This window comes from Artibeus jamaicensis, unplaced genomic scaffold, assembly GCF_021234435.1.
Source record: "Artibeus jamaicensis isolate MK-2021 breed Jamaican fruit bat unplaced genomic scaffold, CSHL_Jam_final contig_452, whole genome shotgun sequence".
NCBI classification, from domain to species: Eukaryota; Metazoa; Chordata; class Mammalia; order Chiroptera; family Phyllostomidae; genus Artibeus; species Artibeus jamaicensis.
Window position 1 is genome coordinate 2388679 of NW_026521837.1, and position 16729 is coordinate 2405407.

The window sequence follows — 16729 nt, forward strand, 5'->3', positions numbered from 1 at the left end:
TTTTTTAAAGAGAAATATTTACATAAAACTCTGAATGGAAGAAGCAGAATAGAAATCTGTATAGTATATAATCAATTATTGCATATAGGCATATATGCATGCTTAAAAGACTCCAAGGAAATTGATTAAAACATCCTAATTTTACTATTAAATCAACCTACCCCTGCTCCACACTTGTGTTTGGTCGTTGCCCAGATACGGACTCTGAACTGTCTGTTAGAGATGGCACCACAGCCAAAAACCTGGAACATTTAAAAACAGCATAGAATTAGAAATGAAACCTCAGTTAGAATCTAATGGGAGCTTAAGAAAGGATGGATATTTATTAATGATGGCCATTCTGACAGGTGTGGGGTGATATCTCACTGTGGTTTTAATTTGCATCTCTCTGATGGCTAGTGATGCTGAGCATCATTTCATATGGCTCTGGGCCCTCTGTATGTCCTCCTTGGAGAAGTGCCTGTTGAAGTCCTTTGCCCATTTTTTTGACTGCATTGATTGGATTGTTGAGTCATGTGAGTTCTTTATCATTTTGGAGATTAAACCCTTGTTTGATGTATCATTGGCAAGTATATTCTCGCACAAAAGCTGGTTCCCTTTTCATTTTGATGATGGTTTCTTTAGCTGTGCAGAAGCTTTTTAATTTAATGTAGTTCCATTTGTTTATTTTTTCCTTTTTTCCCTTGCATTGGAGATATATTGTCAGAAATACTGCTTTATGTGCTGGTGAGGCTGTGGAGAAAAGGGAACCCTAGTGCACTGTTGGTGGGAATGCAAACTGGTACAGCCACAGTGGAAAACAGTATGGAGTTTCCTCAGAAAACTAAAAATGGAACTGCTTTATGACCCACTGATTCCACTGCTGGGAATATACCCTAAGAATGCCGAAACACCAGTTCAAGAAAACTTATGCACACCAATGTTCCTAGCAGCTCTGTTTATAGTAGCCAAGTGCTGGAAACAGCCTAGGTGCCCATCAGTAGATCAATGGATGAAAAAACCATGGTTCATCTACACAATGGAATAGTAGACAGCAGAAAGAAAGAATTTCTACCCTTTGTGACAGAATGGATGGAATTGGAGAGTATTATGCTAAGTGAAATAAGCCAGTAGGTGAAAGACAAATACTATCGCTGTACGAGTAATCTAATAAAAAAAATAAACTAATGAAGAAAACAAAACCAGAAACATGGAAACAGAGAACAGACTGGCAGCTGCCAGAAGAAAGGGGTGGGAGGAATGGTGGAAAGAAGGGGAAGAGACTAGTCAAAGAACACGTATGAAGGCTTCATGGACACAGACAACAGGGTGCGGATGGACTGTGGGAGTGGGGGTGGGGAGAAATGGAGGAGGGCAAAGGGGGAAAACTGGGACATCTGTAATTGAATAAAGAAGAATAAAATTTAAAAAATGGATGGATGGTTCATTTACATCTTAATTGTTGCATTTACCTCTCCATTTCCCAATAAATGGCAGGCAATGGGAATTCACAATAGTCAGAATACTGTTACAAAAAATGGGTAAGATGGTGCCTTCCGAAGCCAAAAAACAAGGTTCACAGCAAAATCAGTCATTAGGGATTTTTACCTATGCTGCCATGTTACTGGAAGAAAAGACCTTGCAATACTAATTCACAGGAATTGAGCGAATTTAATGAAGTCCCAGAAGGATTAACAGCTAAATATGCACAAGACATGAAGAAATCATGATAGCTAAGCAAACGACAGAAAAGACATATCATTGAACAGATGAAAGTACACACAAGATAAGAAACTTTTGTGACACTCTTACAAATTTTTTTCAGAGTTGTTTATGATGTCAACATCAATTTTTTTAAAGGTAAAGAGAATTATGTGGAAATTCTTGGAATGAATGTGGACACAAAAATTTCTCAGAGAAAGAGAAACATCTCCTTGTAATGGTGTCTAGTTATGAAGAGTAATAATTTCTTAGTGTTGAAACAGTATCGCTTTTAGAAATTAATACCAGATAATTAAAATTTCAGTCACTTTATTAGTTCTTCCCATATGTGAATTACCAATCCACATGCACAACCCCTTGATTCAAAGCACAACCCATCCCCAGGTGCTCGCTGGTAATATTACTGTAGTGTAATAAGCAATGCTGCTTGATATTAGTCATTCCTCATGGCAATCACTTAAAATACAAAACTTCCCTTACTCCAGGGCTGCTGCAGCATCTATGCCACCCTTCAAATAATAAGAGGAGGTCTCTTGTATCTACTATCAGTGCACAAAAGCCTTACTCTCTGTACACCCAACAAAAATATCTTTGAGTGCCATGGACATGTCCTGTTTTTTACAATGTAAATTGTAAATATATTTTATGAAAAGTAAAATATATTTACATTAGATTGACTGCTTTATTTTGTTGTGCTACTTTTTCAGTGATGAAGGCATCCAACTTCCCTTCCAAGTCCAGAGAAAGTCTCATATGAATGAAATTTCTAAGGAAACTCAGTCTCTTTATTCAATGTGAAGAAAGCCTATTTTGAACCTAAAGTATAATTTTTGAAGCTACAGCTTCGGCATCCATTTTTACATTTGTAGACACAGGACTTAGTGATGAAAGTAGCTTTTGATGAGAACTATAGTTACCAGAAGAAAAAAAGACATTTCAAAATAAAATGGCATCATTATAAAACATAGTTAGAAAAACATTGTTTTAAAGAGGTTGGCAAAAATGAAACAAACATTTTTCTCAAAGAAATTAATTTACTGATCTAAATTCAAGATTTTTAAAAACCACCTAAACTGATACTAGTTTCCCTTGCATCTCCTCCCAGGATAGCATTATAAAGTATCTGTAATAAATAATACCTTTGATAGACTTTATTTCTAATTCCTTTCTGAAAAGCAAGGAGATAATTTCGTCCATCTCCGGAGAAAACCTCCACAGCAATAGGCTGAAATGATCAGAGAAAAAAAAATTAAGAAAAACAAAAATAAGATTATATATTAACTTTTCCACTATTAATTTCTATAATGTTGAAAAAAAATTAAGTCACTGAAGAACACTGAGTCATAAATTTCTAGCAGACTCAATTACAAAATAAACAAAGCCAATTTGTTGTGAATGTGTTCTCAATTTGCTTCTAAAATATTTAATAATAGAATAATAGTAAAATAAAATAATTATGAAGTTACAATTTTGTAAAAATATAAGGGTGTAAATTTTAAATTAAAAGGCAATTACAATGTTTTAAGTCATATTTTAAAAAGATGCATTATACAGAGTTATGTGCCCATGCAATATGAGTTTGCTTATCACATAACCAAATTTGAGGAATAATCTAAGAAATAACTCTAAGGGATAATGCAGGTCCTACAGATGGTTTTCATGGCATGTATCAATTTTAAAATAATACATCTTCTGAATGAAGGAACACAACAAAACATTTAATACTACTAAATCAACCCACCTGGAGGAGATACCTCCTCTTATGTACCTCCTTGATATCTTCATATGCAAAAATGCTGCAAGTCCTCTTGAGCTGACTGGGGCCTTGCCTGGCTCCTCTAGGGATAATGGGCTCATGCATACTACAGGCATCCAAGAAAAAGAACATAAACGAAAACACAGCAAGAGATAAATTCGAAATCCAACAAAAGCTGTTATTTTTAACATATAAATAGGACTGGGGAACAGTACATCAGAAATTTCAGTTCAAAAATATGTTTAAGAGAATAATTTGTCAGCTACTTGTCAACCACTTCCTCTGCTGAAGTTAATTTTTAAAAATCCCATTATTGCTATCAGGGTCAACTTATCTATCAGGCAGAGTGCCTAGGTCTAAGTACTTCTAGGAGCTCAAGAAAATGTTTTAATTTCTTTTAAAATCAGAAAAATATTAAACTTTTAGGTGACAGAAAATATTTTAATATATGATACAAATATATTCATCTTTAAATGAACAGTCATAAAATAGTTTTTAGCATTTTTATACGGAGGAAGGGGCCCATGAAAGTCATAATGTGGCCCTGATTGTTGTTGAAAGTAATTATTTGAAACATCTCCTGGGAATGAACTGCAGTGACCATGTCCACTTCAACAGTGTAAGGTGTTCAAAATGTCAAAGGGAGAGAGGAACATGTTGACTTTCTAAGCCTTTAGCTTCTGATCATCCTTCTAGCTTTGTCTGGCAGAAGAAAAGGAAGATGGATAAAACTTAATTCCTGCCTTTGCTGCAGTCACACTGCTTGTGGGGCACTCAGAGGACACAGATGCTCTTTTCTCTGTTAGAGTGTTGTGCAGGTACCTGCATTTTCTCTACAACTGTGTTTGTATAGACATTTTAGTGCTTGGGAAGATGTGGAGAAAAGGGAACCCTTCTGCACTGTTGGTGGGAAAGCAGATTGGTACAGCTACTGTGGAAAGCATTATGGAATTACCTCAAAAAATTAAAAATAGATCTGCTTTATGACCCAGCAATTCTACTTCTGGAAAGTTATCCAAAGACTCACAACACTATTTTGAAAAAACATAAGCACCCCTATGTTCATGGCAGTGTTTTTTATAACAGTTGAGATTTGGAAGCAGTCCAAGTGTGCACCAGCAGATGAATAGATAAAATAACTATGAGACATTTACACAATGGACTACTACTTGGCCATAAGAAAAGAAGAAAGTTTCACCCTTTGCTACAGCATGGATGGATCTGGAGAACATTATGCTAAGTGAAATAAGGCAGTCAGAGAAAGCCAAACACCATATGATTTTATACTAATGAGCAATTCTATTACATATGGAAATGTAATGAACAAAATAGAGACAGACTTACAGATAGAGAGCAGGCTGACAGTTTCTGGGGGTGGGGTTAGAGGGTGGAGGGAGTGAGCAAAAAAGAAAAAGGACTCATGGACATGGACCACAGTGTGGTGGTTGTGGGGGTGGGGCAGGTGGAGGGGGAAGAGAGTATTAGGGGGATAAATTGTAGTGGAAAAAATGCAACAAAAAACAGGTCAAAGGAAAAAAATGAAAGAACAATTTACAAATATAAGGAACTTTGTGTCTAATGTTATTCAGTCATAAAATTTTATTTAGTTTTCATTGTGATATAAAAGGAAATTTTTTCTTTACTATCTGTAAATAACAATTACCCTGTGATAATTTAATAACAAATACACACAAACTGAGAGGTAATATTATTTAAAACACAATATTTGGATGAACAAATCTATTTGAATATGTTGTTTTCTAGGAATAGCTTTACTCTGTGTATCTTCATTCATTTACTTACTTTGGAGGTAAAGTCTCAATGTCTCTTATTTCCCTTGTTGCTGTCATTGTAAATCCATCAATCACATAAAAATGCTCTTTACCAAAAAGAAGTAGCCCCTCACTAGTATCTAGGCCTTGTACTCGAGCACAGCGGTACATGTGTTGGATCTAGAAAGAAAACCATATACATTCATTAACAGACTTTTAAAAAACTGAGATAATTTCTTTTTTGATATAACTGAAGCAAAAGGTTTTAAAACATGAGTTTCATGGGCAATCAGGGCTTTACTGGGTTGTTGCTCTGAGATGGCATCCCCTGAGCTAAGCATATTAAATCTGAGTTTAAGCATAGTGGGAAGAATCTGCTAATATAGCAGTTTGATTTGCAGCTGATCTCAGTAAAAGGAAACCACCATTCACTTCTATCCACCCATTCATCCTTTTCTTTTAATATTCATTGAGTACTCACTATAAGCCGAGCACATATATTCGAGATTCTACAAGTGATAAACAAGTTAGATAATGAGGAAGACAGTCAACAAACTTGGCAGGAAAGGGTATTGAGGCATACATGTAAACAGATCAGAATTGTGCCTTTTGTAAGGCAGGAGGATACAGACTGAAAAAGGTCTGCAACCCTGGCCAGGTAGCTCAGTTGGTTAGAGTGTCGTCCCCATACATCAAGGTTGAGGGTTTGATCTATGGTCAGGGGACATACAAGAATCAACCAATGAACGCATAAATAAATGGAACATCAAATCAGTGTTTTTCTCTCTCTCATAAATCAATAAATAAAATTAAAAAGAAAAGTGAAAAAAGAAAAAGGTCTGCAGAGCCTAACAATCCTGAGTGAATTCGCAGTTCTGTTACTTACAGATTTAGCCAAGTTTCCTAATTTCTCTGGGCTTCTGTGCCTTTGTAAATTTCAAATGTACATTGGCTTGTTATGAGAGCAAGATAATGTACATAATCATGTTAGCAGTTGTTGGCTGTCTTGTCTTCCACACAGTTCACTTCCATAACAACATTTGGAACTACAGCTGGGGTATTTGTCCCTCTCTGCTACAACTGAATCCTGCCTGCCTGGCAGACTGTTTGCTGTGCTTTTGTAACAAGCCCAAACTGGCAGTAGTAGTCTTTTCCCCATAGAAGGAAGGAGTTGATAAATTTCTCAATGTAAGTATTGTCTTCTTTCCAATGAGCAGTACAGGTCCTTAGTAACAATTCTTTCTTATTTAAACTCAGTTCAATATGAGTCAAGGAAAAAAAAATTAACAACTAATCCACAGGCAAACAAATGTCAAATAAATGTCAGTTTGAATATACTTCCTGCACTATGGAAACTTAAATTAGAGAAAAAAGTGTGCTCATGAGATTAAAAGTTTAACAAATGACAGCATTAGAAAATAATTTTCTCCAAAATATACAAATATGAGTCAATCTTTATAGCCACATTTGAACTACTTCAACTATAAAAATATAGAATGTTACAGAAAAATACTGATGTACTTTTTAAAAAAGATTTATTTATTTATTTATTTATTTATTTATTTATTTATCTTTAGAGGGGAAGGGAAGGAGAGAGGGAGAGAAACATCAATGTATGGTTGCCTTTCATGCATTCCCTGCTGGGAACTGGCCTGCAGGGAACTGGCCTGCAACCCCAGTATGTGCCCTGACTGGGAATTGAACCGCGATTGTCTGGTTCGCAGGCCCGCGCTCAATCCACTGAGCCACACCAGCCAGGGCTCTGATGTACTTTTAAAATAACTTTATCATAGTGTAACATACATACAGAAAAATGTTTTTCACAAATGCACAGCTTCAATTTTCAAATGCTAAATATAATGCAACCAGCATCTAAATCAAGAAACAAAATTTCCTAAGACCCCAGAGCCTCTCTTTTGCTTACTTCATACCTAATATACTTTGATTTTTAAAAATATTCTCATTCTAGATTAACAAGGCCATGCATTCAAACAGAATTTTAAAAATTATATTCTGATTTCTGGTTACTACTTCTTAGTGGGTAAAATTTCAAGGGGTATTCCAACATCTAATATAACTGGCAAAAAGACCATCCTTTATAAAGAAGATAATCACTATACATTTATCCATTCCTTTATTCATTTATCCTTTTATTTACTCAACCAATTGCTCCTTCATTCAAAGGTTTATTGGGTGTCTGTTAGGAGACTGGACCTGTGTGAAACAACGGGACAGAAAAAGCAGCAGCACCTGTCTATCAGAAGCTCTCTGGGTACGGATAGAGACAGGCACAGGAACAAATGATCCTGACATGACAAAACACAGTATATACACAAGGCATTACAAAAGCATAAGGAGAGGTAGCTAATCAAGCCTGACATGGCAAAAACAGTCAAGAAACACTTCTTACATTTGAGTACGAAAGACATCCAAATCAATGAGGCTGTATCAATGGGAGGTACAAGGAGAGGTTATGTAAATGATGGAGAGAGGGGCATTTTAGCAAAGGTGACAATGAGTTATGTGCAGAATGAGGAAATAACATCATAGATACTGGAAACCGCAAGACACAAAATGCCGCAGGAGGCACAGGCTACAAAAAAGAGTCAATAAAATGAACTTGGAAAGAGGGGCAAGGTTTAGAAGGTTGAGAGAAATGGGAAGGCAAGGTAATATTCTATGAGTGAAGGAGAGTAGGGGTCAAGTACAAGGCTGCAGGAGATGGTACAGACTGGCTGAAGCTTCTTGAATGTGGTTTCTGGAATTACAGAGGCGTACCAAAAAGTATTAATACAATGCCAGAATGGGTTGTGTACATGAGTTTGGAATAGAGAATTATAGCAAGAACTGCAGTCTAATAAAAGTGGTAGAGGAAGACAGTGAACCACCTGTCAACTGTTAATATTGTATCTGATGAAATTTCACGCTGTTTAGTGTGCTCTGCTAGGTCAGACAATCCTGAAGATGGCATGAGCACAGTACTGAACCCAAAATGTTGTTTAATATTGTTATTTCATCATGGAGGCTGAAATATTTATCTTCTGACACCCTATCAACTGGTCTTGTAAAATGGAAACAAGTTACTTAAATACAATCCTTACTTTTTAGAAGCACAATACCTTTTCTCCTTCCTCTAGCAGGCGCAGGAGTGTGGCATTATCTGTCTTCTCCTCCTCTTCTATGGAGCTGCTCTCAGCAATCTGGTCTTGTAACTGCTCCTGGTTCTCCTCATCTCCTCCATCAGGTGCGGATCGAGACCGTTTTAGAGGAGGCTTCACCAGACCTATAGGACAATGACCAAGAGGGCCACATGAGCCTGCAGGGGCCATTTGGGAAGCATTTCAGTCTCATTCAGTCCCTTGTATACAGCTCCCATATGATAACTCCACAAGGTAGACGGAGGCAGCACAGCTCAGCAGTCTAACAATACAGACTCTGCAGTTAAATGATTGTGTGACCTTGGAGAATCATTTGCCATCTCTGAATCTCAGTTTTCTTATCTATTAAACAGGGATAAAAATACTATCTATCTTAGAGAATTATTGGAGGTATAAGATAATTATGTAGAAAACACTTAGCATTACAGTTAATGAATAGTAAATTCTAAATAAGTATCAGATAATGGTGATAAAGAGAGTTTAGCGTAATTAATGGTAAGGATGGTGTTGCTTATGGACAAATGTCATTGAGGGGGTACCATGAATAAATGGTCAATCACAATCAGAAACAAGTAAAAAATACACTTTACAAACATGATTCCAAGAGAACCCACCTACTTAGAGGGCCCACAAAGGCTATTTTAAGACTTATGTCACAAACAGTAGTATGGTCATTCATACATGAATGAATCTGATCATATCATCAGTTCATAAATAATAACAGAATTCTTTTTTTAAAAAAAGTTATTTATTCTTAGTGAGAGGAGAAGGGAGAGAGAAAGAAAGGGAGAGAAATATTGATGTGTGAGAGATACATCAATTGGTTGCCTCTCACACACTCCTAACTGGGGACCTGGCCCTCAACCCAGGTATATGTCCTGACTGAGAATCAGACCAGTGACCTCTCAGGTTACAGGACAGCAAGCACTCAATCCACAGAGTCACACCAGCCAATGTAGAACAAGAAGATAATTCTTTATGTAACAGGCACAAATCATTTAATTTGTGGATTAAGGACACATTTTACTGCCTATATTTTGATAACTTTATTAAAAGTCACAGGAGATGATATCAAAATCAGTTGATGAGATACTAAAATATATGCAACACTCAAAATACACTCTAAATCCCACATTTCTTTAAAGTAATCATCTTTCTTGTGCCAAAAAAGTCATGTTACACCTATGACTGATAGTTGCTCTAAGAATTTTGAAAAAGTGTAAGTCAGTCTGTTAGAATCATAAGCTTTGAATATGTGTAACCAGATGTTCTGCTTTACCATGGGAAGGATGTTATTTTCACATATAAAAGAGTATAGTCAGTAAACAAGAGATCGAGTCCTGCTGAGGACATCCACAACGGGGGAAAGCTTACAGCTACATTACTTTTCATCTTTTGAATCAAAGCCTCCAACATAGTCTATGTCTAGCATAACACCTTGAATATCATAGTAGTGATGCCAGTATTTGTGGCTCCATTAGAGATTGGGAAAATGAAGCCCAGAGAAGTGAAGCACCAATGACCCAAACACTGGTAAGTAAAGTGTCCCAAACACAAGTTGTATAACTCTGTGAATTATACGTCGGGGGCTTCAGCCAGTCAATACAGCTTTGGACCCATGTCAATAATATTGCTGGTGCAATGTCAAGAAAATTCAAAAGGTCATAAACTCTGTTATATCAACTGTGAAATGTTTAGTAAGTCAGAGTCATCGTGAGAAGACAGGCAATACTAGAATAATAAGAGAAATGAATCACAATCTTCAAGTTGTATTTTGTTGAGATGGTCATATACTATTAATTTAATCTATAGAATGTGGAACTGATTTTTACTTTATAGTTCTTAATTTATAATCTGGGGCTTTATTATAAAATATGCCAAGACTTTTGAATTTATGGTGAATCAGAGAATTTAAAAAGTTAAAACAATGGATTGATTTATTCAGTAATGACTGAATCTCCACTTTCAGGTAGCCAAGTGTCAAAAGCTATAAAATGAAATGAAAAATAATCTCTGCCTCTGACAAAATTATAATTCATAAAAACATAAAGCCAAGAAAAATCACTGAAACTGCTGTAAGAGATGTGAGCAAGGTGGTATTTTTGGTGGACAGGGGAGTTGGAAAAGGCTTCAGAGAAGGATGATTTGATTATTTACCAGAGTCTTTAAGACTGGGGAGGGGTTCTTAAGGTCCACATCATGGAGACGCTGTACAAAGGCAGCAGAGGGCACGCATATGTAAAAGAATCGGAAAGCCCATGGTGGAGGACCCAAGAGGTGGAGAAACAAGTGGAAGCTACACTAACTTCCTCCTAGGACCAAATTGGAATTACAACTAAAGTAGAGAAAAATCATCCTGAATAACCAAATGAACACTGGCTGCAGAGAAGCCTTGTAACCAAGGACAGGCAGAAGAAACCACTTCACCACAACATGAATGATAGGGAGTGTGAAGAAGACAAGAGAGGGCTGGCTGGGCTCCCAGCCGCTGAAGTTCTGGAGGGATATCAGTGGCTGGGGGTTTCCCCCTGAGAAGCGTGGGGTTTAAACCCCAAACTGGGCTCCCCAGCCTATAGCACCAGAACAAGGAAAGGAACCCAAGTAACATACAGCTATGGAAAGCAGCAGGGTTTCTGTCCACCAGGAAGAGATGGCTGGAGATGCTGAGTACCTTTTAAAAGGGCCAAAGCACAAAATTCCATTTCCAGCCACTTACCCTGGACTCTGGCAGAGGGAGGGAAGAGTGGACTAGAGACATGTGAGGAGAGTCTGGGGCTGGTGGCTCTGGGAAAAGAACTGAAGGGTCAGCTGCCAGGATCCCTATGTTGGGCCATTCCCCATACAGCAGGAGCCATCTTTCTCAGGCTGAGCACTCCTCTCAGAACGGTATCAGCCTGAGGGAAAGAAGTAGCCCTGCCCATAGGAATTATTCTGCCTTACCCTGGGGGGCTTAAGCCCTGCTGCTGAGGAGTACAGCTGGAAGACATTCATTGTCCCATCAGGAGGAGCCACACACTGTGATCACTGATAGCTCCAAACAGGTTGCCTGGGGCTAGTTACAGGCAAGGTTTGACTTAGGCCTGTACCAGTCTTGCAGATCTACCTAATACATAGAAACAAATACAAACAGGCACCCATAATGGGAAAACAAAGTAACAGGGCTCAAATGAAAGAACAACAGAATTCTCCAGAAGAAGAACTAGATAAAACGGAGGCAGTCAATTTATCAGAGTTATCAGAGGGTTTAGGGTAATGATTCTAAGGATACTCAACAGCATGAAAAAAATACATAGAAACCATAAAAAAGGACCAGTAAGAAGTAAAGAATGCAGTATCTGAAATAAATAAATAATACACTGGAAGAATAAACAGTAGGTTAGATGAAGCAGAGGATAGAGTCAGTGATTTGGAAAATAAGGTAGAAAAAAAACACTCAAGCAGAGCAGTAAAAAGAAAAAAGAATTTTAAAAAATGAGGAGAGTTTAAGAAACCTTTGGGACAATATGAAGCAAACAACATCTGCATCATGGGAATACCAGAAGAGAGTGAGCAAGGGACCAAAAACCTATTTGAAGAAGCAAGGATCAAAAATTTTCCTAATCTGGTGAAGGAAAGACACACAAGTCCAGGAAGCTCAGAGAGTCCCAAACAAGTTGGAACCAAAGAAGCCCAATCCAAGACACCTCATAATTAAAATGGCAAGGCCTAAAGACAAGGAGAAGATCCAAAAAGCCAGAAGAGAAAAACAGGTAGTTACCTAACAAGGGAGCACTGATAACTGTCATCTAATTTTTCAACAGAAGCATTTTAGGCCAGAAGGCAGTGGCATGAAATATTCAAAGTGATGAAAAACAATGACCTACAAAACCAAGACTAACTACCCAGCAAAGCTATCATATAAAATTGAATGAGAAATAAGGAGCTTCCCAGGCAAGAAAAAGCTAAGGGTGTTTGTTAATACCAAACCAGTACAGTACTGCAACAAATGTTAAAGAGCTTGCTTTAGAAGAAGAAGAAAAAGAGAAATGGAGAAAAAAAAAAGAAACAGAGGAAAATAGTCTAACAAATAAAATGGCACTAAATACGTATCTATCAATAATCACTGTAAATGTAAATGGCTTAAATGCTTTAACCAAAAGACACAAGGTAGCTGAATTGATAAGAAAATGAGACCCATCTATATGATGCCACCTAGAGACCCACCTCAGATCAAAAGATACACACAGACTAAAAGTAAAGGAATGGAAGAGAATATTTAATGCAAATGGAAAAGGAAAAAAGCTGGGGTAGCAATCCTTTTTTTTTATGACAAAATAGACTTTAAAACCAACGCTATATTAAGAGACAAAGAAGGACACTATTTTTTTTTATAACAATAAAGGAAACAATCTAAAAAGATGGTACAACCCTAGTAAATATTTTCGTACCCAAACACAGGAGCACCTAAATATGTAAAGCAAATCTTGATGAGCATAAAGGGAGAGATCAGCAAAAATACAGTCATAGTCAGGGATTTTAACACCACTTTAACTTCAATAGGTAGACATTCTAGATAGAAAATCAACAAGCAGACAGCGGCCTTATATGATTAACTGATATCTTCAGAGCACTTCACCCCCAAAGCAGCAGAATATACATACTTTTCAAATGCACATGGAATGTTTTCTAGGGTAGACCACATTTTTAGAACACAAAACAAGTCATAATAAATTTAACAAGTGTGAAATCATATCAAGCATCTTCTCTGACCACAATGCTATGAAACAAGAAATCAATCACAAGAAGAGCACTGAAAAATGCACATGGATGCTAAATAATATGTTATTAAATGAGTTGGGTCAACAATGAGATCATGAGAACCAAAAGATACCTTGAAACAAATGAAAATGAGAACACAACCAACCAAAAATATTTGTGAGTCACAGGAAAAGAAATTTTAAGAGGGAAATTCATAGCATTACAGGCCTATCTCAAGGAACAAGAAAAAACTCACATAAACAATCTAACATTACACTTAAAGGAACCTGAAACAGAACAACAAATAAGGCCCAAAGTGAGCACATGAAGAAAATAATAAAGATCAAAGCAGAAAAAAACAAAATAGAGTCTGAAAAAAATAATACAAAAGATCAATGAATCCAAAAGCTGGTTCTTTGAAAAGATAATCATGGACAAGCCTTTAACCAGATGCACACATACACAAAAAGGACCTAAATAAATAAAATCAGGTATGAAAGGGGAGAAATAACAACTGACACCAAAGATATACAAAGGATTATAAGAAAATATTATGAGCAACTATATGCCAACGAACTGGACATCTTGGACAAAATGGATGAATTCCTAGAAACGTAACATCTTCCACAACTAAGTTAGGAAGAATCAGAGAATATGATGAGCCAGACTACACCTAGTGAAACTGAAGCCATAATAAAAAAAACTCCCAACAAACAACAGCCCTGGGCCAGATGGCTTCCCAGTTGAAGCCATTTTACCAAACATCCTGAGAAAAACTAACACCTCTCCTCCTCACACTATTTCAAGAAATTCAAGAGAGAGAAAAAAAAGAAAAGAAATTCAAGAGGAGGGAAGGCTGCCAAGCTCATTTTATAAAGCCAGCATTATCCTAATTCCAAAACCAGGTAAAAACAATACAAAAAAGAGAAAATTATAGTCTAACATCACTGATGAACACAGATGCTAAAATCTTCAACAAAATATTGGCAAACTGAATACACCAATGCATCAAAAAGATCATACACCATGATCAAGTGGGGTTTATTCCAGGAATGCAAGGTTGCTACCACATTCGCAAATCAATAAATGTGAATCACCACATAAACAAAATGAAGGATAAAAACCATACAATCATATCAATAGATGCAGAAAAAGCACTTGACAAAATCCAACACCCATTTATGATCAAAACTCTCAACAAAGTGGGAATAAGGAAACATACTAAAACATAATAGAGACTCTATATATGACAATATCACTGTCAGCATCATACTTGATGGGCAAAAACTACAAGCATTCTCCATAAGATCAGCAATAATATAGGGATGCCTGTGTTCACCTCTTGCATTCAACATAGTACTAAAAATCACAGTCACAACAATTGAACAAGAAGAAATAAAAGGCATCCAAATTAGAAAGGAAGAAGCAAAAACTGTCTTTATTTGCAAATGACATGATTCTGTACATAGAGAATCTCAAAGATTCCACTAAGAATCTACTAGAACTGATCAATGAATTTAGTAAAGTAGTAGGATACAAAATTAATATCCAGAAATCAGTTGCATTCTTATATGTCAGTTATGAACTAACATAAAGGGAAATTAAGAAAATCATCCCATTCAAAAATTCTATAAAAAGAATAAAAAATCTAGGAATAAGCCTAATCAAGGATATAAAGACCTATACTTTGAAAACTGTAAGACACTGAAGAAAGAAATTGAAAAAGGTACAAATTAAATGGAAGCATATACCACGTTCATGGATAGGAAGAAGTAACATCCTTAAAATGTCCATAATACCCAAAACAACTTACAGATTCAACAACATTCCTATCAAGATTTCAATGACATATTTCACAGAACTAGAACAAATATTTCAAAAATTTATATGAAACCACAAAAGGACCCGCATAGCAACAAGAATCCTGAGAAAGATGAACAAAGTTGGAAGAATCAAGCTGCCTAATATCAAACTATACTACAAGCCTGTGGTAATCAAAATAGCATGTTACTGGCATAAAAACAAACACATCAATTAACGGAACAGAATGGAAAGCCCAGAAACCAATGTACACCTTTATAGTCAATTAATATTCACCAGAGGAAGCACAAACAATAGACTAAAGATAGTTTATTCAATAAATGGTGTTGGGATAACTGGACAGATAAAAAAAAAAGAAAAAAAGAAACTAGACCACCTTCTTACACCACACACAAAAATAATGCAGTAAAGACTTAAAATGTTAGACCTGAAACCATAGAAACTGTACAAGAAAACACAGGCAGCAAAATCTCAAACATAGTTTGTAGCAATATTTTACTAGATGTATCTCCCTAGGCAAGGGAAATGAAAGACAAATAGGACTACATAAAACTAAGAAGGTTTTGCACAGCAAAGCATCAACAAAATAAAAAGACAACCCACAGAATGAGAGAATATATTTTCCAATACATCTGATGAGAGGTTAACATCCAAAGTTTATAAACAATTTACAAAACTCAACACTAAAACAACAACAAAAAACTATTTAAAAATGGGCAAAGGACCTGAATAGACACTTCTCCAAAGAAGACATACAGAAGGCCAACAGACATATGAAAAGATGCTCACCATCTATCATCAGAGAAATGAAAATTAAAACAAAAATGAGATATCACCTTACACCAGTCAGAATGGCTGTCATCAATAAATCAACAAAAAACTAGTGCTGGCAAGGATGTGGAAAAATGGGAGCCCTTTTGTACTGTTGGGAATTCAGACTGGTGCAGCCACTGTGGAAAACAGTAAGGAGATACCTCAAAAAATTAAAAATGGATCTGCCTTTTGACCCAGTGATCCAACTTCTAGGAATATACTCAAAGGAACTCAAAAGACTAATTCAAAAGAACATAAGCACCCCTATATTCACTATAATGTTATTCACAATTGCCAAGCTATGGAAGAAGCCCAAATGTCCATTAGTAGATGAGTGGATAAAACAACTATGGGACATTCACACAATGAAATACTACTCAGTTGTAAAACAAAGAAAATGTTAACCCTTGTGACAGTATGGATGGACTAGGACAACATTATGCTAAATAAAATAAGTCATCAGAGAAAGCCAAATACCATATAATCTCACACATATGTGGCATCTAATGAACAAACTGAACTCAGAATAAAATAGAGACAGACTCATTGATAGAAAGCAGGACGATGGCTATGGCGAGGGGTAGTACAGGGGATGGGGGGGTTGAGCAAAAGGGAAAAAGACTCATGGGCAGGGACAACGGTGTGGTGAGTGCAGGAGAGGAGTGGTGGTGAGGGGAGTAGAAGGGGACTAAATAGTAATGGGAAAAATACATTAAAAATAAAGTAACAAATAAGAAAGCCCATGGCCATTTTAGCGCTATTCATCATCGTATATTTGCTTTACTAAGCTCCATAAAGTATAGATTTGGAATAATTATAGGAAGAAAGACCCTATTGCTCACTGTTGGCTAACATGCACTAACAGTGTATATTTAGTGGCTGTTCAAATTTTACAAATATTTATTTACTTATTAGGGCACTGGAAATATCAGGTGCCACTGAGAATTCTGCACAATACAATAAAAAAATTA

At 36.4% G+C, this 16729-nt stretch overlaps 1 protein-coding gene across 9 annotated transcripts in view; it reads right to left on the minus strand.

Annotated features, from left to right (window-relative positions):
- WDFY3 (WD repeat and FYVE domain containing 3) overlaps nucleotides 1–16729 on the minus strand; it is a 280919-nt gene that overhangs the window by 34791 nt on the left and 229399 nt on the right. For all 9 annotated transcript variants that reach the window (XM_053666391.1, XM_053666398.1, XM_053666395.1 and 6 more), the window contains 5 exons: nucleotides 8349–8512; nucleotides 5261–5409; nucleotides 3443–3563; nucleotides 2841–2926; nucleotides 162–242 (listed from right to left, as the gene is read on the minus strand). In XM_053666391.1, coding sequence (XP_053522366.1) covers nucleotides 162–242; nucleotides 2841–2926; nucleotides 3443–3563; nucleotides 5261–5409; nucleotides 8349–8512 — 601 coding nt within the window. The remainder of the gene's footprint in view (nucleotides 1–161; nucleotides 243–2840; nucleotides 2927–3442; nucleotides 3564–5260; nucleotides 5410–8348; nucleotides 8513–16729) is intronic.